General features: G+C 46.5%; 2 protein-coding genes across 55 annotated transcripts in view; one reads left to right on the forward strand and one right to left on the reverse strand.

Annotated features, from left to right (window-relative positions):
• The window catches only part of SLC6A6 (solute carrier family 6 member 6), an 86,572-nt gene that overhangs the window by 19,931 nt on the left and 44,963 nt on the right, over window positions 1-21,678 (forward strand). For 4 of the 50 annotated variants that reach the window (XM_046899916.1, XM_025154472.3, XM_025154476.3 and 1 more), the window contains exons 1-3: window positions 10,454-10,667; window positions 14,853-14,888; window positions 17,352-17,417. In XM_046899916.1, the coding sequence (XP_046755872.1) occupies window positions 17,363-17,417 (55 nt within the window). In that variant the 5' untranslated portion in view covers window positions 10,454-10,667; window positions 14,853-14,888; window positions 17,352-17,362. Of the gene's footprint in view, window positions 1-10,453; window positions 10,668-10,778; window positions 14,475-14,852; window positions 14,889-17,351; window positions 17,418-21,678 lie in introns of those variants that run through there. The other 46 variants (XM_046899913.1, XM_040646237.2, XM_040646238.2 and 43 more) reach the window with 20 other exon arrangements.
• Window positions 6,291-11,427, reverse strand: LOC107054431. Of its 5 annotated transcripts, none has more exons than XR_003077423.3 (2): window positions 11,208-11,427; window positions 6,291-9,144 (listed from the first exon to the last, which is right to left on the reverse strand). XR_003077423.3 is itself a non-coding variant. In XM_025154657.3 (2 exons), the coding sequence occupies exons 1-2, from the start codon at window positions 10,397-10,399 to the stop codon at window positions 9,067-9,069; spliced, it is 696 nt and encodes a 231-aa protein (XP_025010425.1). In that variant the 5' UTR covers window positions 10,400-10,518; the 3' UTR covers window positions 6,291-9,066. The 5 variants fall into 5 exon arrangements, 2 of the variants coding, with proteins under 2 accessions (XP_025010425.1, XP_046756017.1); XR_003077420.3 differs by lacking the exon at window positions 11,208-11,427 and adding an exon at window positions 10,558-10,903; XR_003077419.3 differs by lacking the exon at window positions 11,208-11,427 and adding an exon at window positions 10,108-10,249.

Genomic DNA, 21,678 nt, shown 5'->3' on the forward strand with positions numbered 1-21,678 from the left:
TGAATTGAAGGAGCCTCGTGTGAAGCAAACAAACAAAAAGATTAATTTATTCCTCCCAAAATGCAGTCAGCTGTGGTGTAAAGTCACAGAGGAGCTGGATTGTCTCTCTGTACGTTACCGCAGAGTTGCAAAGGATGTGGTATCCACGCTTCGCTCATTTCTGGGGACACTGCGAGCAGAGGAACCGTGAGAGTGCACTGCAGCAGGCAGTGCTGAGACTAGAAATTTTATCCAAGGAGATGGAGGAATAAAAGAGGCAGAATTGCAGTTTCTTTCCTTCAAGGATATTTGGTTTGGTCAACTTGTCTCTGCCTTCGTTCTTAACCATTATGAGGACGTGCAGGCAGAGCTGACTGTTATTTCTCTGCTGAGCAGAGCCTCTGCTTACTCAGTACTGATTGAAGGTTGCTAGAGCAACATTAAAACCACTTCCTATAGAGAGGAGATGTGCTCTGTGGGCCTACACAGCTAGCAGAAGTTATGAAATTTCATGGAGGAAATACAGTGCAAAGAGCAAAGTGGTGTGGAAACCTTAAACGGGGATGTAACTGCAGCCACTTCTTGGTCAATGCGAAGGGAAAATAGGAGTGCAACACCCTTGTATTTGAAAATCTCTTTATTTTTGAGACAAGTTTTATTCTGTTTGTCATCAGTGCTGAAAGAGGAAGCTGATAAAGAAAAGAAACAGTTTTCCAATGATTAAATATTTTATTAATGGCTTCTACTTTGTCTGATCACTGGATACTGTCAGATGAATCCTGAGGGCTTTGCAACAAAGAAGATCTGCACTCCTGAAATTATAATTCCTGGGGTAAAGCTAAAGTAGAGTGTGAAAAGTAGCATTCATTAGCATTCAGACAGTTCTCAGTGCTGAGCATACCTTCCATAGGTAGTAAATGAGGAACTCACATCTGGGCTATTTACTAATAAAATCCCCAGCCATTTCTGTAGAATTTGATTTACTGCTCAGTTATTGGTGTGGTCCTGGGAAGGAGAGTTCAAGATGTCCTTACTCTGGATGTTCTTTTCCTGTACTCTTCCTTCTGAGTTCTGTAAATCACAGGTTGCTTGAGCAGCATTCCTGCTGAAAAACATCTGCAGGGCTTTTGCTGCAGACCTTTTGCTTCATTGTCTGCTCCACGTCCTTGGCTGTAAAAATGATACAGCAATTTCTCCTAGTTTCCCCTCATACCCTCAGAATAATTCAGGGTATAGGATATGCCAAGAGAATTGTGAAAGCCTGGACCAGGATTTTGTGGCCACGGTTCTGCACGTAGAAGCAATGACATTAGTCCTGAAGTATTGCAGCTGGTTAAAGGATCACCTTGCTAGAAAGTATCAGCAAACAGAGAGAAACAGAAAACAGCAAAGCTTCAGTGTCACCCATGATGAAAGATTAAAAGTCTTCTGGCTTTTGAACCAGAAGTGAAGTGGGGTTTTTGGCATCAACATGAAAACTAAGGTCAGTGTGGACTATAAAATACAGAAACATGTGAAAGATCTCATTCACTTCATAGCTCTCGCAGAGTCAAGGGAAGTAGTTACAACACATTTATCAGATCTAGAAGAAATATGGCCAAAAAGATGTGTTGTGTAGCTGGGACACAGTGGGGTCAGAGTCCCTTACAGTGACTTAAACCAGTTCCTGGCACCAAAGCTCCCTTGGTACCCCTGTGTAATGCACCAAGAGGGAGGCAGCTGTCTTTCTCTACCCAGCAACAGCTGAATGAAGGTGCTGGGCTAATGGTATGACATTGGTGACAAGAAATAGCCCTTTAACTATTAAAAAGGCGATTTCAGCAGTGTAACCTATGAGGCTGGAAGCAGGTACCATGCCAGCCCAGCTGCTAACAGGGGGGCTGCCTCTGAAACGGTATTGTGCAAAATACTAGAGAATGTGCAGTTTGTAGGAGCCCGGTGCAGGTAGTGAGGCAGCTGACCTGTCAGATGACGGGGACCTGCAGAGAGCTCCATTGATCTTATGCTTCTTTTCCATCTCTGATTTCTGCCCTGCTGATGTTTGAGTGCATTACTGTCCTGCCACGTGGTTTGTTTTATAACCAAGGGGGACAGCTGAGTTCCTTCTACAGCAACACGGGTTTTTTTGTGATGCCAATGCCATGACCTTTATTCATGAAAAACAAAGTACGAATGGGGAAAGCAGGGTGGAGCTCCATCAGAAATGTGATGTAAACAGCTGCGGAGATGTGGCTGTGCACCTCCAAAGACATTTCCCACCAGGTATGAATCTGAGCAACACGGATTGCAAACACAGCAGAGATCCTATCTGATATTTTGTTAAGCTAATTGCCTATATCTAAAAGCAAAGGCTAATAAAAATTGCCAAACTGAACTCTCAGTCTAATTAGACAACAATAGCTTCCAAAGGACTTAATGGAAACAAATGCCCATTCCAGGTACATGCTGACATTTCAGAAATGCCAACCTCTTTCTCATGTTCAGGAAGGTAACAGGGTCCATTCAGCAGGAGAAGAGCTCTGTTTTGGTGTGGAAGCACATTCTCCCCAGTACCTCTGAAATCTCATCCGGAGGCAAGTTTGAAATAATTCATGCTTTCACTCTTACAAAAATATTTTCACGTTTGGAGCAAACAGCTGTGATGGTGGTGGAGAACAGCAGGAATATGACCTGGAACAGGCTGCTGGTGCCCGGTGGGCAGGAGCCCACGCACTGCTTCCCTGTGCCATGGGAGCAGTGAGTGGGTGCCTGGCAGGCAGAACACACCCGGTACACGTGTGGTCCCAGTGAGTGTGTAGCTGCCAGACGGAGAGGATCCCGGTGTGATCTGGGTGGGTGGATCCCAGTGAGGCAAGCATCCCTGTTGTCAGTACTGTGTGCTGTGCTTGATGCAACAGCCGTGGAGCCAAGTGGGGCAAAGGGGCTGGGGGCACCCCACAGACCTGAGACAAGGTCACTGAGGGTCCTGCACTCGTTTTGTGTCTGGTTTCATGTTAACACGGCTCTGTGATTATATACTATGCTGTATGGACAGGAACGTTACATGAGCTGTTAGCAGAATGAATTGCATCTAAAGGGGAGATTTTGGTTGGATGGAAGGAAGAAGGTTTTTACAATAAGTGTGGTGAGGCACTGGCACAGGCTGCCAAGAGAGGGGTGGATGCCCTGTCCATGGAGACAGCCAAGGTCAGCTGGAGGGGCTCTGAGCACCTGATGGAGCTGTGGTTGTCCTTATTCATTGTAGGGGGATTGGACCAGATGGTCTGTAAGGGTCCCTGCTGACTCAAATGGTTCTATGGTTCTCCAGCTTAGTGGACGTGGTGGTGATGGGTTGATGGTTGGACTACATGATCTTAGTGGTCTTTTCCAACCTTAATAATTGTGTTTCTATGATGCTGATATGGATGGATTTCTGCCTGGCTTTGCTCCATGGATGTGTGGCTCCTGGGGGGCTTTTCCCCACACAGGCAGCCCCTTCTCTCACAGGCTCCATGCCAAAAGCTTGAAAAAGATCGGAGCACACATCCTGCTCACTCCAGCTTCTCATCCCCTTAAATGGGTCAGTCTTTCAGTAGGTGGGGAGGAAACATCTCATAAAAACACCGTTGTCAAGGCTGCCTCTAAACAACAGGGCAGATGTGCACGCCATTAGCATATAGGGACATGCAAGAAACTCCCTCAAATTCTGCCCTTGCTGACAACAACACGGTGAGTCACGTTGGCGTGGGGCCAGGCCAGGAGCAAGCTGCTGGGAAGCACCCGGGCAAACTTTCCACAGCCGACGCCTGCCCAGGTCAGGAGCCAGCATCAGGTATCTGCGCAGGGATGCCGCGCTCAGTGCTGCTGACTTTATTTTGGGCAGTGGAGATTCTGGCTGAAAGATCACTTGAGAGCGTGCCAAAGGCCCAGAAAAGGTAACTGCTTAGGAAGGCTCAAGGTCACCCAAGCTGCCCGCCTCTCCACAGTGACATCGCTGCCCTCCGGAGCAGCACTGCCGCAGCGGTGGAAGCTCAAGCATCCTCCTTGGGGCACATGGGGATGGCTTCAAGCGTCAGTGCCCAAAGGCAGCGGGCAGGGACGTGCCAGGAGCTGTGTGACATCCCGCAGAAGGGCAGCACAGCGCTCTGCGGGTGAACCGCGAGGCTCCCTGCGCCGGCTCCCCTGCCCCAGCCACCAGACGCAAGCAGTTTGTTTTGCATTTGGACTGGTAGGCTGGAAAACCAAAGTGCCGTGTTTTTTAGTTTATATTACATGCTTGCGTTCCAGTTCTGTTAATTGAAATCATGTAGCTGAATGAGCAGTTGCTGGATAGCTCGCAGGGTTTATTTTAAATTTTCTCTCTATTTTTTCTGGATGCTCGAGCATTTGATGCTCTTCCTCTCTCTGCTTGCAGCGCATTAATTCACCTAAGTAAGGAGAAACTCTATCTGTCTGAACCAGTGATAGTGTGCATTTGGGAACGGTTTTGTTTCTTAGGGTATTTTCTGTTAGTGTTTGCCTACAGCTGCCAAGGTAATTTGTCAGAATATACTAGGTACTTCAAAATCATTTTTTAAACACTCTTCCTAAGTGTTCCACCACCACTTTGAGAGGGAAGGGAGCAGGGGGACCCCCCAGCAAGTAGAAAGAAATATGAGCATGCAGGAATACACTTGAGTGATCACACCTCTTCCTCCTTGTGGGTGTGATCCATCGCCTTGCCTGGATCGATGGGAGCATAGGTGGACTCACCACCATGCAACTCAGCGCTGCCTTCCCCTGCGATGCCCACTGTCACCTGGCACGTGGTCAGGGCAGCTCAGCATGGTGACTGGCTGCAGATAGAATGGAAAGGGATCTGCACAGCAGCCTCAGACCCTGCTGACTTTTTATTGCTGTCAGTGCATCTGCCACAAGTTCATCCCCATGTTCTCCCGTGGCTTCTCAGCTTTTGCATGGCCTTTGCAATGCCCCGTAACTGCCCCAGCTTTGCAAGAGCTGTTCTGTTTGTGAGGAAACCTCTGTGCAGGCAGAATATCTAGCCGGAGCACAACGAGTGTCCAAAATTTTAGATCAGCTGTATCGTTGCAGCCCTGTTCTGCTACAAGGCAAACAGCATCACCTCCGAGCACACCCCATGCCACTGATGTAGTGCTGGTGCAGGACTCACCCCACTGTGGGAATGCTACTTAAACTGCCCAGACTCACAGTGCTGCTCTCAAGACTGCAAACTCAAAGTGTGGACATGCACAGGGCTGTGCCAACACAAGCACGATTTACTTGGGTCTGCACACAGAGCTCCTTGCAGCTCAGCTCTGCGCCCACATGCTTCTGTCATGCGGGAGTGAGCATCACCTTAACCCAGCAGAGCCCTTCCATGCAAATCTCTGCCTGCTCTGCATTGTGCGAAGTACTGACTCCAGAATTAGATCCAACAAGATGACATTTTTCTGCAGCAAGCACATTCAGACTTAGCCTTTTCAGGCCTTGTATCTCAGTTATTAATAGTATTGTTTGCCTTCTTTTGGAAAATTGAATTCATGTGATAAAGAGGAACTTTATATATAAAATTCTGATGCACAACTTCTGGTATGAGTGCTCTTGCAAAATACAGAAGTGGAAAATATAGGTTATGTGGTGGGAAGTTGTTTTCTTTTTTGTTTGTTCATTTGCTGTTGTTGTTGTCTTTTATTGTTGCAAATTTCATATGGCAAAGCCAGCAAAGAACAACAGCAACCTTTAACAAACCCGTTACCTGTAGATCTTGTCCCATCCAATGAGGTGGCAAATTCAGGCAGGCATTGCAAGGTTTGATAAGAGCTCTTAAGTAGCAGTTATTTCAGGCAGTAAAGAAATGATTAGAAGATGTAAGTAGTACATCTGCCAGTATACACGTAGCTCTAGGTAAGCTTAATTAAAATAGAAGAACTTCCTGGGAAGCGCAGTCATTGGGTTTCCTTCGGCAGCATTAAGTGAAATGAGGAGCACAGACGTGGATTCTCGTGCAGGACAAATGCTGCACAGCATTTCTCAGGGACAGGCTCTCTCCTGGAAAAGAACAGTCAAACAGAAGCAACACATCTTCGCTGTACTTCATTGCTGTGACTCTGTTACAAGACCTCAGAGTTCAGCATGTGGGATGCAGCTGAACGAAAATGGGTTTCCTGAATTTCTGGTGACTGACTGAAATCCACACACGTACCGGGTATTTTAATTTAAGGAAAAAGGATTTTGTTTCTTTATCCTGTTACATAACTCTGGATCTATTCTCCCTTGAATACACAAGTGTGTTTATCGTTAATCTTAAAGGGAAACAGTCACCCTTCAAAACCTTTGCTGAATTTATATGCTTTTTAATGTTAGATCCCGAACGACCGGCTGTGAATTAAAGATGAAAACACATTGTTTATTTTCTAAATCAGATTACTTTAACCTCATTTTATGCACGGCTCTTTTACTGCCTTTCCCCAATAGCAACAGTGAAGAAAAAAAGATCATTCTTTTGGACACGACTTCCAAAATGCAAAACATACAGCTCGTGCAGCACCCAGCAGAGCAGAGTCCCCGTTATTGCTTTTAGCTCACTTTTATGAAGCCGGCTGCCTTTCAGCTTGGAGACATTCTTTAATAATACCTATAGCTTTCATTCGATGCCACATTCCACTCAAGGGTTTTAAATTGCTCAGGAGCTCTTGAAAATCCTATGGGCACGGGAGAGCTTTTTTATTTCCAGATAGCTGTCAGTTAACCTGAGACACAGTGTGACCATTGGCGCCCAGTTTGGTCCCTCTGGGTTTGCCCCTCGCTTTAGGGATCAGCTCCTGTAAAGGAGGAGGCATTTCTAGACCTGCCTGGGGTTTGGGAAAGGTTTCAGCCTTCCAGATTTGCAAAGTGCCTCAAATTAACATGTAATTACCTCAATGTAAGGAAATGACCGACGGAAGCAATCCCATAATGGCCAAGCAGTTTCAAACATAAGCAAAATAGGCCACCAGTAGTATTAAATCACATTCTTAATACAATGTAAAGCCATTGAGGCTGCTTTTTAAGAATTTCTGTGGCTTTTAGTTTCCTGGTGTGCGTTGGTTCCATCATTGGCAGATTCACATGATGGGGGTGTACCGAAATCACAGGTTGTGCTTTGCTTTGGTTTGATATTTTATGTATGTATGAGTTAAAGAGATGAACTAAGAAAAATTAACTGCCCAGGCCATAATTTCATCTAAAACAAATACAAACTAAAACTGCAACAACTGAGTGGATTGCATGGATTAGTGAAATATCCCAGTACGTAATAGCAATAGCAACAATTCTATTCCCGGGTTCAGTAAGGCTTAAAATCTGCAATCCGGAGTCACTGCATGATGCTTAAATCCCCCACCAAATCTGCCACCCTTTTTTCAAGCTCATGGTCCTTTGCCATGCAGGGGAACCCTGAAGGCTGCCCTTGTATAGGGGTATTTATACAGGAAATCTGTGTTTGGAGACTTGCAATGCAGTGGGCTTACTCAGAGCATCTTTTTGCCTTCTTGCCTCTGTCCTTCTCTACAGATAGTGAGTGCTCTTAGAGTTCTGCCTGGAATAAATTTTGCTTTTTTTATTTTAATGTTTATATGTAAAATCTTGCCAATCCCTGCCAAACCTGTCTCTTGTTCTTGTCTTGGTCCCGAGCTACGTTTCCTTGAGCAGGCACAGGTTGAGAAGAAACAAGGTTTTTTTTTTTCCTTAAAAAGCAAATCCACTTTAATTTTAAAGGTTTGCTGATGAGCGTATCTTAGGTCCTGGTGTGATATCCCCCCTCCATGCCCCTCACATGATAGAAACATGATCTACCTCTGCCATACGCTTGCGTTAATACGCATCCATCTGCGAAATGAGGCAGTCCCATCACTGCCCCTTGAGACCTCCTTCCCATGGTGCACACACAGTGAATCCCTCCCGACTTCCGTGCCGTCTCGGTACATTTCCACACACCAGAGCCAAGCTGGGGATTTGGCCCAGTGTCTTTTTTAAAACCTGTGACCCAGACGTGGAGATTAAAGACGAGTTCTGTTATTGGATTAAACAGATACAAGAGGTGCTCACAATATCAGCACCTAACACCTTAAAACTCCAGACAGGAGATCTGCACGCGAATGGGGAGTCTAGTCTGTAGGAAGGAGACAGAACACAAAGGAAGACCACTGCTGAGCTGTGCCTTGGAAAGGTGTGCCAAACCCAGCCACGCTGGGTGATGTGCAAAGCACAGGAGCATTGTATCCTGGCTTTCTATAGCATCATACTCCTGGATATGCTGTAGGTCTGGTATACAAGTCATTTGGACTATATTTACCTGTAACCAAAGCGGTTTTGGCCGAATTTATTTCAGTTTGGATGAACGTTTTCATGGTGTGCTGTCGAAGGGGAGACACTTGGATCTGCTATTCATGGCACCACCATTGAAATGAACGGAACTGCGGAACTAAAAATAGCAACAGATTAAAGCCAGACCATCAGTAAAAGGACAGTAATTTAAGGCACTGTTTACATGCTTAATATGATGCACATGCTTATGCTTTGCAATTTGGGCTCTGACTTGTGATCTCTGTTACATAAGAGCTGGAGGAGGCATTAGCAGTGCCATTCCCCCAAACACTCTCCGGGCTCCATCGCAGAAGTTGTGCCGTCTCGTAACGAAACAGCAGGCAGCGATGCACATATTTATGACACCAAAGGACTAATTAATATCATTGTTCCCCTCAGTTCCAGGTACTGTTTACACGCTACTGATTTCAAAACAGCCTGGGCTGGTTTTTTTTCCTTCCCCCAACCTTTTTTTTTCCCCAAACACAGCGAGCAGCCACGTGTTGTGTGTGGCTGATTTTTTTTTTTCTAAAGAACGAGGAACAACAGAACAAGGGAGAGCCAGAGACAGAAAATACAGGCTTTGATTCCTCTAGAGAACTTGAGCAAAATGTTCCGCTGCTGTCAGTGGTACAGCTGTGCTGGCAGGAGCCGTGGCACAGATGAGGCTCCAGCCGCTACTCGTGTTTTGCTGATGCGACTGCCGCTTCCTCGTCGGCATCGAGGCATCCTCGCTGCAGCTGAGCAGGTGGGAAATGCTCTGCCTCATTCCCCAGCACGGCCGTGGCTGCCTGGGTTTGCAGTCCCTCGTGGAGTCTCACAGGGATGCCCGCGGATGCCGAGCTGCAGTACAACAAGAAACCTGATTCATAAGGCGTAGGTGGCAGCATGCACTACATCGTGTAATTAGTTTAAACCAGTCTGTCAGAGCAGATAGCTCTTCAATTAGCTGAGTCTATCTTACACCTGTATCTATCTTTCAGTTTGAGGTCTATTCATTTTTCCCACCAGCTCGGTGCTGGGAAGTCAGGGAGCACTCCAGAGTTGTGATGCTGTGGCTGTGGCACGCTGCACCTGGTGTCCTGCCTGCAACCAGTGCATCTCCCCGAGCTTCTGCACGAACCAGCTGAGCAAATCAGCTTTTCCTGGAGATGTCCCCAAGGCTGATGTGATGGAATTCGGTCCCCTCACCATCCGGGGTGTAGGTGAGGGGCTCTATAGGTGTCACTCACTGAGCACCATCCCGGTGGTGTGGGAAGGTCGGGTCAGTGTCTGGGACAGCCTGCCGGCAGGGGCTGGGGGGAACGTTTGCTCTTTTTGGCTCAATCCCTGCTGCTCGCAGCGTGCGAGGTTAGCACAGAGGGATCTCTTTATCTGCTACTCAGTCCCTGCAGCGTGAGCGGTATTTTACAGTGCAGCGCATCTCAGTCTTTTGCAGGGGTTGTATGAAAATGCTCAGTAAGCCTACGTACTGCCGTACCGTTTCATTCACGGAACGACAGGAGGTGAGGGTAGAAAAGCAGAGAGACGTCTCTGAGCCGTATCCCCGTCCGACTCCACGAGGAGAGCACCACAGGCTTTCGGAGAAACGAGAGCCAAAGCGGGACAAACCGCTGCTCTGCTCCTTTCTCCTGCGGCCGCCCCACCGCACTTTGTCGTGCGGCCGAAGCCGGGCGGGGAGGAGGCACAGAGCGGTGCCGTCGGGTCCGCGCCGCTCCCCAGGCACCTGCCGGCCGCGCTTCTCCCAACAGGAGAGGGTCGCCCCGAGCACATAATGCCCCCCAGCCCACCCGGAGCGACACCGACCGCGGAGTCCGAGCGCCCGCCGTCCTCCCGGGTAAAGCGGCCGGATGCTTTGTCTGAGAGAAGGGCTCTCTTTGTGCGGGGATGGAAAAAATAGCAACAGACGAGAAACGAAACCTTCGCGCGGAGCCCTCGGGCAGCGGGTGAGGCTGCGGCCGGGAGCACGCGGGGCGGCGCGGGGGGAGAACCGGCCCCGGCCCCGGGCGGCTACAGCCGCTGCCCCGCACCCGCCCGCCCCTCCCCGCCGCCCCGCGGCCGCCTGCCAGCCCGAGCTCCGCCGCCGTGTCTGCGGCATGGCCCCTCCTCCCCCACACCCCTTCCTTTAGGCTCCCCCCTCCCCAGCAAAGAAGAGGCCGTGCCGGTGTTTTTCCACTCAGCAGGATGGGTGATGCTCAAAGCTCCCTCATTAGACAACAGACACGAGAGGTCAGGAAGAAAGCGCTTATAAATTACCGTTTCCTCCCGCTCGGCGCTGTTAGTCGCGCCGCACCGCTTCGCCGGACGCTCCGCACGGCCGCAGGGGCGCAACGGCGCGCAGGCACCGCGGGCAGCAGCGGACGCAGGTAGCGGCACCTCCCGGGAGGGCGGGCGGTGGGGCCGGAGCGGAGCTGCGAACAAAGGGCGGCTGAGCCGAGCCGTGCCGTGCTGCCGCTGCGCTGTCGCTGTGCATCTCCGAGCGGAGCGGAGCCGAACCGGGCCGGCAGCGCCCTGCCTTTGTCCGTGCTGCTTGCGCGTTCCCTTCCCCCTCCGTGTATTTATTTGCTCTTTCTTCGTCTCTCGACCCCCTTCCTCTCTCCCCAGCTGTCTCGTTACCCGGGTGGTTTTATTTCTTCCCCAGCGGTTATTTTCATCCCCCCTCAACCCCTCCCCATCACCACCTTGCGTTAACTTTTTGTCGAGATAACAGTTTGTAGCGGTGTAATTACCACTTGCTGGCGGCCCTCCAGCGCATCCACGGAGCACGCTGCTCTTTTTCGCCCTTTTTCTCTCGCCTCCCCCTCTTGCTCCCACTCTGCCCGCTGTGTTTTTCCTGGCTGCCGTGCGCTAACCTCGAGTTCAGAGGCTGATACAGGCGATGCTGCATCTGATGCTCGTGGGCCTACCTGGTGGGTAATACTGCTGCTGCTCCTCCTTTGCTTTTCGGCTTTTATTTATTATTATTATTATTTAAATTTTCTTCGGTCCTTGGCGGGCTAAAATCAAACTTGTGCTGGGTTTGGGGCTGCACAGGGCAGGGTGTGGAGCTCAGCGTGGGGCGGTGATTGTGGGGTGAGCAGGAGCCACGTTTCCCCGGGTGGCTTTAGGATAACGACTGCCCATCTCGCCTCTATACCAGGCAGTGTGGGAGGACTTGTGAGGTTTCCATATAAGAACACGGGAGAATTTATTTCACACGGGCAAAGAAATGTGTGGATTGTGTGTTATTTAGGAAACAGAAGGCAAGCCGTGGTGTTCTTAGGCAGCTCCGAGAGGGGCACAAGTTTGTATTTAGAAACTGTAAAAGCTGATTTGTGGTGTTTAATGAGAGCGACGCTTAAAGGAAATTGCTGATGGAAAAAGTAGTGGGGGAAGATGCAGATAAACGAGCAGAAAAAGCTCCACACATATTCCAGCACGGTTTGTGCCGAGGTGTAGAGATGGAGTTTTTGGTTCGTTCTCATTCTTTTAACCGTATTGGGAAAGGCATTAAGAAAATGCTGTGAGAGGAGCTGGTTACGCTGGGAGTGCTATTTTGGTAACTGCAGTATTTTTTTTGCTTGTGTGACAAAATGTTTTGGGTTTTGTATTAGCAGGAAAGCGAGGCAGCCCTGTCTGTAGGCTCGTCAGTGTAATTTGGTGCCTGGATGACAGTTGCTACCGGTTTTGTTTGCACGGGGTTGGGAGTAAAATAGCCCATTAAAACCTGCTGCTGTGGAGTTTGGAGGGGAGAGGCTTTGGCGAAAGCCTTGATGTTTCTGCTGGCGGGGTGTTTACTTCAGGGTTAGGGTTTGGGCGAGCTCACTGCTTTTCTCATTGTTTGCTTTTGTGTGAGTACTGCGGAGGGATTTCCCTGAAGGCTGTCACAGAAGTGCAGTGGTGGGGTTGCCCAGAGGGTGGTTTGGTTTGTTTTTTATTAAAGAAAAACGTGAGTAGCGGAGGCAGGCAGCACCAGGACCGAGTCACTCATCCAGAGTGAGAGGCAGTACGGTCGAGGCTGAAGCACGAGTGTGCCAGGAGGATGTCTTTGTTGCCTTGGTTAGGCTGACACTGGAAACTTTATTTTTGACACTTTCAGAGATAGCATCTTTGTGTTTCCTCTTCAACTGTCTCTTTCTTTTCTCTCCTTTGCATGTGTTTTTTCTCTTCTCTTCGTTTGCCTGCATCTCACCTTCTCTTTTCCTTCCACTTCTCACCTGCTTTGCATTGCTTTGAGGCAGCACCCACTGGAGGGCGACAGACACCTGTCCCCGTGCTGCCCCGCGTGGGAAGGGAGCGGACCCCACAGCCCGGGGGACAAAAGGCCGCTTCTCGCTGTCATTTATTAACCCGCATCCTTTATGTGTGGTGCCAGGGGTGTTTGCTGCCACACTTTGCAAAAAGAGGGAGCTCGCAGGTGGCACTGTGACGTTGGGAGGTACTGAGGAGGTGGCTGCGTGCTTGGGGTGCTGGGTGAAATAGGCTGGGGCTTTGTCTGTAGGGATTTTGGTCTGGAGTTCAGTAGAAATTCGGACGAACTCAGATGCTGCCGTGTTTGGTTCTATTTTACTTTGCTGTAGCTGAGAGCAGAATGTTGTTGGCAGTGACTAATTTGTAGCTTTCGGGGTGGTTGCTTGGATGTTTCTTACATGGCAGAGGTGAAATGCGTGGACTGTGGCAGGAGGCTCTGCTGCATTTTAAATCCTGTGTGAGAAGAGGTGCAACATTGCTGGGGAAGAGAGGAAGGCACTTTGGGTTGGCTTGCTCTTTCTGCACAGAGCTTATGGAAGCCCCTGTGCCTAAGCACAGCTGTTTGTAAAGCGTCAGGGATGGATTTGTCTTACAGGTGATCACTGCAAATATTTCAACGAGTTTCCTCTTAAATCAATACTCTGCATAACCAAGACTGAGCTACACCTTGGTGGTCTCTAGCCAAGTCCTGTTGGCTGAGCGTCTCCAAAGAAACCCCCAGCCACAAGCCTTTAAACAGGCAGCTGCGTCTCTCAGGCAGTGGTGCCCACAGTGCTTACCTCAACGTTCAGCAGCAAACCCCTGCTATTTTAACTTTATCCCTTCTGGCTTTTCCAGTACCCTTGGCTTGGATAGAAACCGCCTGTTCCATCAGAAGGGGTATCCCTTTGCACTGGTGCCCTACCCAGGCATTTAGTCATGTTCTGAAAAGCTTATGCTCATTCGTTTCTTTTAAATTTAACCATATTACGACACATGAGAATGGATGGAAAAGCAGTGGTAGTTAAGGCCTTTTGCAAGCAATGCTTGTTTGATTGCTCATACTAATAAACTGTAGATCATTTAAGAAGTGCAGCTTTGAATAGATTAACTACTGGGATTAGTGCATCTGACTTCTCATCACTGACTTCACTCCTGTGAAGGGGGGCTGCTTGCAGGGCTGAGTCCTCATTTGGAAGAAAAGCATGAGGATGAAAATTCAGTGATTTAACAATTGTTGAATTTCTCCCATAAATGCATACTTACTTGAATCCTCAGCTGTTGTAGTGCCATGGATTTAATTGATTTGTGCTAGCTGAGTATCATCCCAAGGCATGTAAACTCTAGGCAATACTCTTTAAATTACTTACAGAATAGCTAATATTGATATAAGATAATGTGGTAGAAATTAAATGAGGGTTGCCATTGTGCCTTGTTCTTCCCTTCCTCCCCACCCCCCCGAGGCAGCCATTGGAAGGTCTACCATGCTGCCAGGATGTGATTCTGGAACAGTGTCTGGAGTCCTACAGCATCTGCTGCATTTCTGTCAGCCTCATTTTTGTGTGCATGTCTAGATTCACACAAACAAAAAGCAGATCGGTACTGACTCTAAACCCTGCTCCAAAAGCATCCACAAATCCTCCCAGCTGGGCTGGTGGAAGGGGAGAGTGAATCAAATCTGCAGCCAGCTGTAGGTGGGAGGCAGCAGGCAGATGGCATGCGGCTGTGTGAGGGTGGCTGGTAAAAGCCGTGTGCTGCTGGGCATGCTCGTTCATTTCAGCAGTTACTGGATTTCCTGTTGTGGTTCTTTGTTGCCCAGCCCAGAGGAGCGCCTTTGGCTGCAGGACATGCATCTGAGTGCAGCTGGGGCTTGAGTGCTGGTGTGTAGAAACGATGATGCTGTGCCAAAGTGCAGCAGCAGCAGCACCCAGAGTTGGGACGTGGGGTAGGGGGGCTGCACACAGGTAGGAGAGCAATCCGTATGTAGAGCCATGGTCAGCTAGAATGTTAAAATCTCTCTCTTTTTTTTGCTTCAGATTATGTGGCATTTGCATTTTATTTCACTGCTGCAGTGTAGTTCCCTTACTCTTGAAACTGATCTAGGCAAATTTTCTGCAGTGTTTTCCACTGAATGAAACAGATGACAAACAACCTGATTTGACATTGTTACTACCTTCACTGTCTTGATGTTCTTCAAAACTAAGCTCACACAGAAGAAATTTAGAAAACTGTATGCATGCTAATGTTATCACGTGCCTGACTTGTCTTCCTGGACCCATTTTTTCTTTTTCCTTTAAAATATTTTTTTTGCCTTTTCTTTTTCTCTTTTTATTTCCAAATAGGAAAAGAAAATCCACTCCGGAGAGACTCTTCTTCACGTAAGTGTTATTCATGCTTGTTTATAAAATTACAAAAGGCTTATAAAGATGATTAAAACGTTCCAATTCTGAACATTTGCCATCTGTTCATAGAAACCAAGTGTAGAGCATGCAAAGATAGGCTGTAGTTATACAGCAATAACGCTCAGCAACTGTTATCTTAAATCTATCTGTGCTGTTCTTCTGTGCATATCACTGCAGAATTTAGAAACTCTGCAGACATTTAAGTAGCATGCCTGTAAAGTTGGTGTGTAAATCCTGAAGGGGCAGTATTACAGTGGTAGTGGAGATTGATGGGTGAGAGCTCATTTTAGCACCTCGGAGTCCCCGACCCCCAAACCCCGTGACAAGAATCAGCTTCTCCACCTTGGATTCTACGAAATCCAAGTTCTGTCTGTAGAGCCGTTTGTTTGCGTGCACGTGTACTAGTGTGTGCATGTCTCTGTGTGAGTAAGAGAGAGTGTGTATATGTGTATTTGGCCTCAAATAGCATATATAGGTATTTCAGGCCTTTTCTACAACCTGTGGTGATACCCATTAAAATAAGACTAAATGCCAGTGAATACTGTTGCAAATGTTTTGTGAAAGCATTTGGCTCCAGGCTGGACCCTCGGTCTGGAAGAGCCCAGTACAGTATTCTTCATGGGGCAAAGAAAGCTGCACGTGGTAGAAATTAAACAGTTTTCTCCACACCACGTAGTGATTTGGTTTCCTTGCAGATCTCTGACTTGAAAACTCTGAGTAGCCTAGTAAGCTCTGCTCTGGTATTTCTTCCTAGTAAATAAATCTGATTAAATGTTTTAAGGGGCTGCGTAGATGAAGAGTCTCATTGCTTAATGCAAAATTAGCTTAGCAAGGAAAATGACTGCATTGTTCCCAATGCAGGGCCCGCTTTGCATAACTCCGAAGCATGTACTGTGTCAAGTGGCATGGCAAGCCCACGAGCGCTCGCATCAGCCTGATTTCCCATAAATCAACGTTTTTTTGGAAAAATAACATATATCTCTCAATTGCAGCACTCCATTTATGCTTGCATAGCAACTGCTGGTTAATATGTAGCAAAACGCGGTGTGGTAACAAATGTTTTTTTGCTATTGTTGAGCTGGAATGTTAGTTCAGCTTCTAGATAAAAGTGGCTTGCGCAAGGCGCCCTGATAGACCATGATTTCTGTGGCTTGTATGGTAGTTCTGTAGGCAACCGTGGTCTGCTATTCCCCTCCCCTTGCTTCCCTCCATTTTCCATGTCAGATGTGGGGTTGGGTGAAGGCAGAGAGCTGGCGGCCCTTTGAACCCAGCAAAGCACGAATGTGCGGCCCGTTGCCAGTGAAGCCTCTGCGGCAAGCGCTCTTTGTTCCAGTTGTGTTTCTAGGAGAAAAGTTGTAAGGCACTTCAATTAATAGCTTTGAACAGTAAGCGTTCTTTGGCTGGTTTTATGGGTACCATAGGGCCATCATTCTGGAAAAAATACAGTCAACAGTAAGAGAAAGGAACCCCCACAAAGAATTAAGGAATCATCCTTTCTTACAGCTCAAATCCTAGCTGAGACTAGTTCAGGGGACTGTGTGTTTGTCAGGGTACATGATTGTTTTTTAAAGGCAATAGAAAAGGAAAAATACTATGAAATCATAGTATTTCATTAGTATTTCATCCTAGCATAGGAAATTAAAACCTGCACGTTTTCCAGAGATTTTATGTGGGAAACAGTTGGGGAAAAAAAATAAAGAAAGGAAGAAAAAAAAACCCACAACAAAAACCCAAACAAACAAAAAACACCTTTAAAAAAAGAAGCTCCCAACCAGAGAACCCAAACAGACAAACCCTACAGAAGTGGCTGTATGGAAAACTGCAGAATGGCTGTCTGGAAACTGCAGAATGAGTGTGCAGCCCCATGCAGCACAAGTCTGAAGAGTTTTCTCTGTCCATGGTAATACCATAAATAATCAGGAGCCTCCTAAGTCCAATATGTATGCTCCAAATTGAATGAGCAATGAAAGGTTTGTGGTCCATAGGTCATTTGTGGTGCAACCTTCCATCACCTGCTGTGGCTTTTCAACAGCTAACGGCAAGCTTTAAGCATCAGAGCCTCTCTCTTCTGGTTCTGTGCATGAAATATTACGACTTTGACTCAGTAACTCTACTTGTGCCTGTCTGTGCATCAGCTCCCTTTGGCTTCTTCAGCTGTGTGGGCTTCCAAAAGAGTCAAACCCCAGGGACAGGCCTAGCGAGGCTGTTGCAAGATGGTGGCCCTGACCGGCAGCCGTGCTCCTCCAGGCCTAGTCAGATGGGGCCGACTCCTGAGGCACTGAATGCGCTGTGGGGGGTTAGCCCATAAGTCAGTCACTATGACAGAAAGGACTTTTTGTGCCAATAACCAGCCTTATGTAGTGGTAATGATAAGAAAGGGACCATCTTATTGTAGTCACTTTGCGACAAATACTACCACAATTCATTACTTTCCATCAGTGCCTCATCCTATGGAGGAATCACCACTGCCCATCTACATTGAGGAGGGGACAGAAGTCCCGATTGGTGAGTGCAGTTGGGATGGGATCTTTTTAAGGGGGGGTATAATGGTACTTGGGATTTATATTCCTCACGTTTGTGTATACCCATTTGTCTTTGAAAAATTCTAAGGCTTGTTGCAAATGTTTTGTTTTTATTTTCTCAATGCAAGTGTATTTTAGAGCTCCTGGGAATTGATAAATGCTAAGCCTTGGTTCCCATTCAGTCATGAGACAAAGCATGTGATTTATGCAGCAACTTCCATGCACGTGTCTTAACACAACACTGGGGATGGCCACAAATATCGGAAGAGGTAGTGCCCACATCAGCCTTTGACCTCAGCATTGAGACACTCCGAATATTTCAGAATATTCTGCCAGTTGGGTCAGCAGTTCTTGTCTTGCTCACACTGTCCTGCCTGCAGACTGACATTACATACCCTGCTGAAAAGCCAGGAGAAGATTTAGAGAGGTTTGCCATTACCTGTGTTGCACATCAGAGTGCTGCACATCCCCATGTCTGAGCTCTGGTGCAGATGTATCATTACTACATGTATACCTAGGTTCAGTTTTGTTCTTGTTTTATTTTGTGGTGTTAGTGGGTTTTTTTGTTTGTTTTGTTTTCAAATAGGAAAAAAACAGTCTTTCATATAATCCATTAAGAAAGATACTAAAAGATCAGTAAGTTGGTATGTGGTGAGCTCTTTGGACTATAGAAGGCTGAGACTACATCATTTCCCAGAGCCAGTTATTCTTGGATGCATTCAGTAAGTGTGCCTTGGCTACTACCTGCAGAATCTGTACTGTTGAGCAGTTGTCTCTTCAAATAACTTTTTCTTACCGTACATCCTGAATGTTTCCATCCCTACACTTAAGCAATTACTCCTTGTCCTACTGTCTTATGAGCTAGATGAATTATGTGCCTCTACACACAGTACTTTGAAGGTATTTATAGGTGGTTCACAGCCCAGGAGTCTTCTTATTTATAGACCGTATTAATTTGTCTCTCTTACTCTCTCCTTAGATCATTTTTTGTTGTCCTTACTTGTATTTTCTTTACTTTTTCTGTCTCCTTAGTAATCTGCAGAGACTGAACAGTTCACACTACATATCCACTGCAGTTGTTTTGACATGGCAGTATGCTTTAGATTTCTCTATCGCCCCTTCATGTGTACATAGCCAAAAATAGCCTAGCTTTGACCCTTCTCCTGCATCACTCAGAAGCACCACATACAGAAACTGAATTACATGGCTAATTTTACCTGCAGTCACCTTTAGGTCTTTCTTAGGTTCACAGCAATGTCACTGCTCTCCTGAGATGTAGGGCTTTTTATTAGCAGCAAAGCCCCATCCCGTTTCGTGCCACTTGGTTATTTTACCTCGGATTGATTTAAGACGGTATGCCTACATATTGATGTTAATGCTCTGGGATTTTTGTCATTTTAAAAAGAAGTTGTTTCTGTTCTATGATCTATAGAGAAAAGAAATATTAACAATTCTGTAATTTGATCCCTATTACATCTGTCTTCAGCAGATTACCCCAGGCTCCTTTGCCAGCTCCATCGTTCCTGTTGGCATTCTTTCCCCTAGTTTTTCTTCTAGTTATAACAGTTCACAAAATAAAAACTGACAGGTCTAGCTCTCTCCTTTCCTTCATGTTGTGTGTTTTCTTCTTGTTAAACAGCTGAGATGTTGTTGCTGTGTTCCTTCTGTGTATGGTATGATGTGGCCTTTCCACATCACAGTTAACTTTTTTCTCATCTCCCCTGGGAATGCAGTCAGCTGAACATCTGAACAACACCTGTCCCCTCTGGTGGAACCATCTGGTAGAACCCCTATGGTTGAACCATAAAGCTAAGTTCTGTCCTGGACCATGATACTGTCAGCTTGTCTGCCCCACTGCACTGAGGAAATGTTGATTGCTGAGGTGTGCAGACACCAACAGGGAAAAAAACTATAAGGTTGATGAATGACAAAACCAACTAACCAAAAAAAAGAAAACAAACAAACAAACAAAAAAAAAAACACAACCCAAAAAACCCCCCTAGGACAACCCTGAGAGTGGAAAGCTTTTTAGAGGATATTTTAGAGGATGTTTATTCAGTGTTGCCATGAAGGAGATTTGTTGGATCAGGATCTGTGATGCAGCAATAGCTGTGAAGTCCCCAGATTGAGTTGGGAGGTGGATCATTTTTATTTTAAATACATATCTGGACTGTCAACAGCACAAGTTGTAGTTGAGGGAGAATGATTGGAAAAAATAAATGATGCAGAAATGAGAGGAAACCACAAGCTCTGGGTTTGGAATTTGAACACCTGGCATGGGTCAGGGCTTTTATAATGGTTGCGTGCAGTATAAATGGTCAAGATAGGAAGTCAGCTGCAGAAGTCTGCTCTGGGATTGGGTCTCAGTTCTGGTCCCACTTTCTATTCAGCTTGCTGGAGCGATCCAGGTTCAGAGTATCTGTTTACACCTGTGTAGATCAGAATAGTTCCTGAGTTCAGGCTGCAGAAAAATAACACACAGTGCAGTTGTTAAAACTATTTAGCACAATTGTCACTTACTTCTAAAGCATTTGTTTGGAGAACTTAGATCATTTCCTCATTTAAACACATTTTGGATGGTGTACAACATGCTATGCTATGCTGTCCCAAGCCTGCCCAGTAGTTGTAGAGTGCTTTGTAACTTCTGTATTTATGAAAAAAATGGAGAAATCAGTTCTTTCCGAGTCTAAATTTAACAACCCTAATTATTTCAAGCAATTTAAAAAGGAACATAAATCTCACTTGTTTATTACAGCTGCTTCATGAAAACAGCAGCTAAAAATAATAGCTTATAATGAAAATCCAGCTAACGCTATCATGAATTAACGAACAAAATATCTGCTGTATGGGATCTGGCCAAAGGCAGCATTTCATTCTCTGGAAGGAGGGTGTTTGCATTGAGGAGAAAGTGGTTATTACCTAAATGCTGTTTTTATCTCCTTGTGTGAAATGAAGGTATCAGCAGCTCTGCATAGATGAATAAGTCTTCCGATTGGAAGAAGGTCTGAGCTCTGCACGCTTTCTGCATACTTTTAGCAGTTTCTCAAGTACATTCCTAGAGGAAGGTAGGTAAGCTAGGTGCAAACAAATATCCCACTAAAAGATAAGTTAAGCAGTTCAGAAGATTTTAGGTGAAGGAATAGGCAGAACAGACTGCTGTTCATCATTGCTGGTCAATAGTGGGAAATGGTTTCAAACTAAAGCAGGAGAGGTTTATAAGGACTGGCTATAAGGAAGAAGGCTTTTACAGTAAGGGCAGTGAGGCACTGCCACAGGCTGCCCAGAGAGGTGCGGGTGCCCCATCCTTGGAGACAGCCAAGGTCAGGCTGGATGGGCTCTGAGAACCCAATGGAGCTGTGGGTGTCCCTGTATGTTGTAGGGGGGTTGGACCAGGTGGTCTGTGAGGGTTCCTTCCAACTCAAACGATTCTGTGGTCCTTAGGTTCTATGGTTTATAAAGGAAAACAAACAAACAAAAAAAACAGAAAGAAAATATTTGTACTGGCAATTGCTGTATTTGAGCCATACGGAACATCACTGAGGGAGTAATTGCCTCCTCAGGGATCAGGGAGCAATAGCGCTGTAGGTTGAGATGTTTGTTTATGTTACTCCTTCCAAGTCACATTTTGAGATCTTAGTGTTGTTTAATACTGCCTGTCAAATTAGCTGCAAAGGCGCACAAAATCAGAATCTAATTCTCCACTGATTTACTCCAGCAGAGCTTTGTTGATTCCAGCAGCACTGCTGTTGCTTTATCACTGTACAAATAGAGTGAGAGCCAGCTCCCCTTGTTCAGGGATCAGTCCTGCTGGCCTTGAACCCTGAGGCATGTCTGCAATAGATCTGAGTCCCTGCGCACACAGAATCCCAGGAGTCTGCTTGTGATCTTACTGATCCACTTTTGCTAATGAATAGTACTGCCTGAGTGGGCTTATTTAAAATGTATACGAGTGTTATATAGAACTTGTCTGCGTAGGATATTTTCCCCCCATTAAATCATCTCACCGTGATGGGAAATCTCCATTAGCATGCTGAAACCATATTCTTCTGGTGGTACTCAGAGGTCATGGTGTAGCCCAGGCTCATTTGAGTGATCTTGATTAGGCAAGAAGAATTTTCTTGTAATCGCACACATTTTCTTTTGCTGCTGCTCAGTCCCTGCTTTTAAGCATCTCTGACGTCTCATTAGTGCTAAAATCTTTCCTGCATTTCCAGCGTCTTCAGACTCACTGAAAGGTGCTTTTG

Source organism: Gallus gallus, chromosome 12 (assembly GCF_016699485.2).
Source record: "Gallus gallus isolate bGalGal1 chromosome 12, bGalGal1.mat.broiler.GRCg7b, whole genome shotgun sequence".
In the NCBI taxonomy this organism is placed as follows: Eukaryota; Metazoa; Chordata; class Aves; order Galliformes; family Phasianidae; genus Gallus; species Gallus gallus.

Excerpts from the sequence above, each read along its gene's own strand:
- LOC107054431 (XM_025154657.3), bottom strand. The coding sequence starts at position 10,399 with ATGCCGCAGACACGGCGGCGGAGCTCGGGCTGGCAGGCGGCCGCGGGG. Across the intron at positions 9,145-9,781 it reads GTCGTTCCGTGAATGAAACG|CTCGGCATCCGCGGGCATCC; the intron begins GTACGGCAGTAC and ends GTTGTACTGCAG.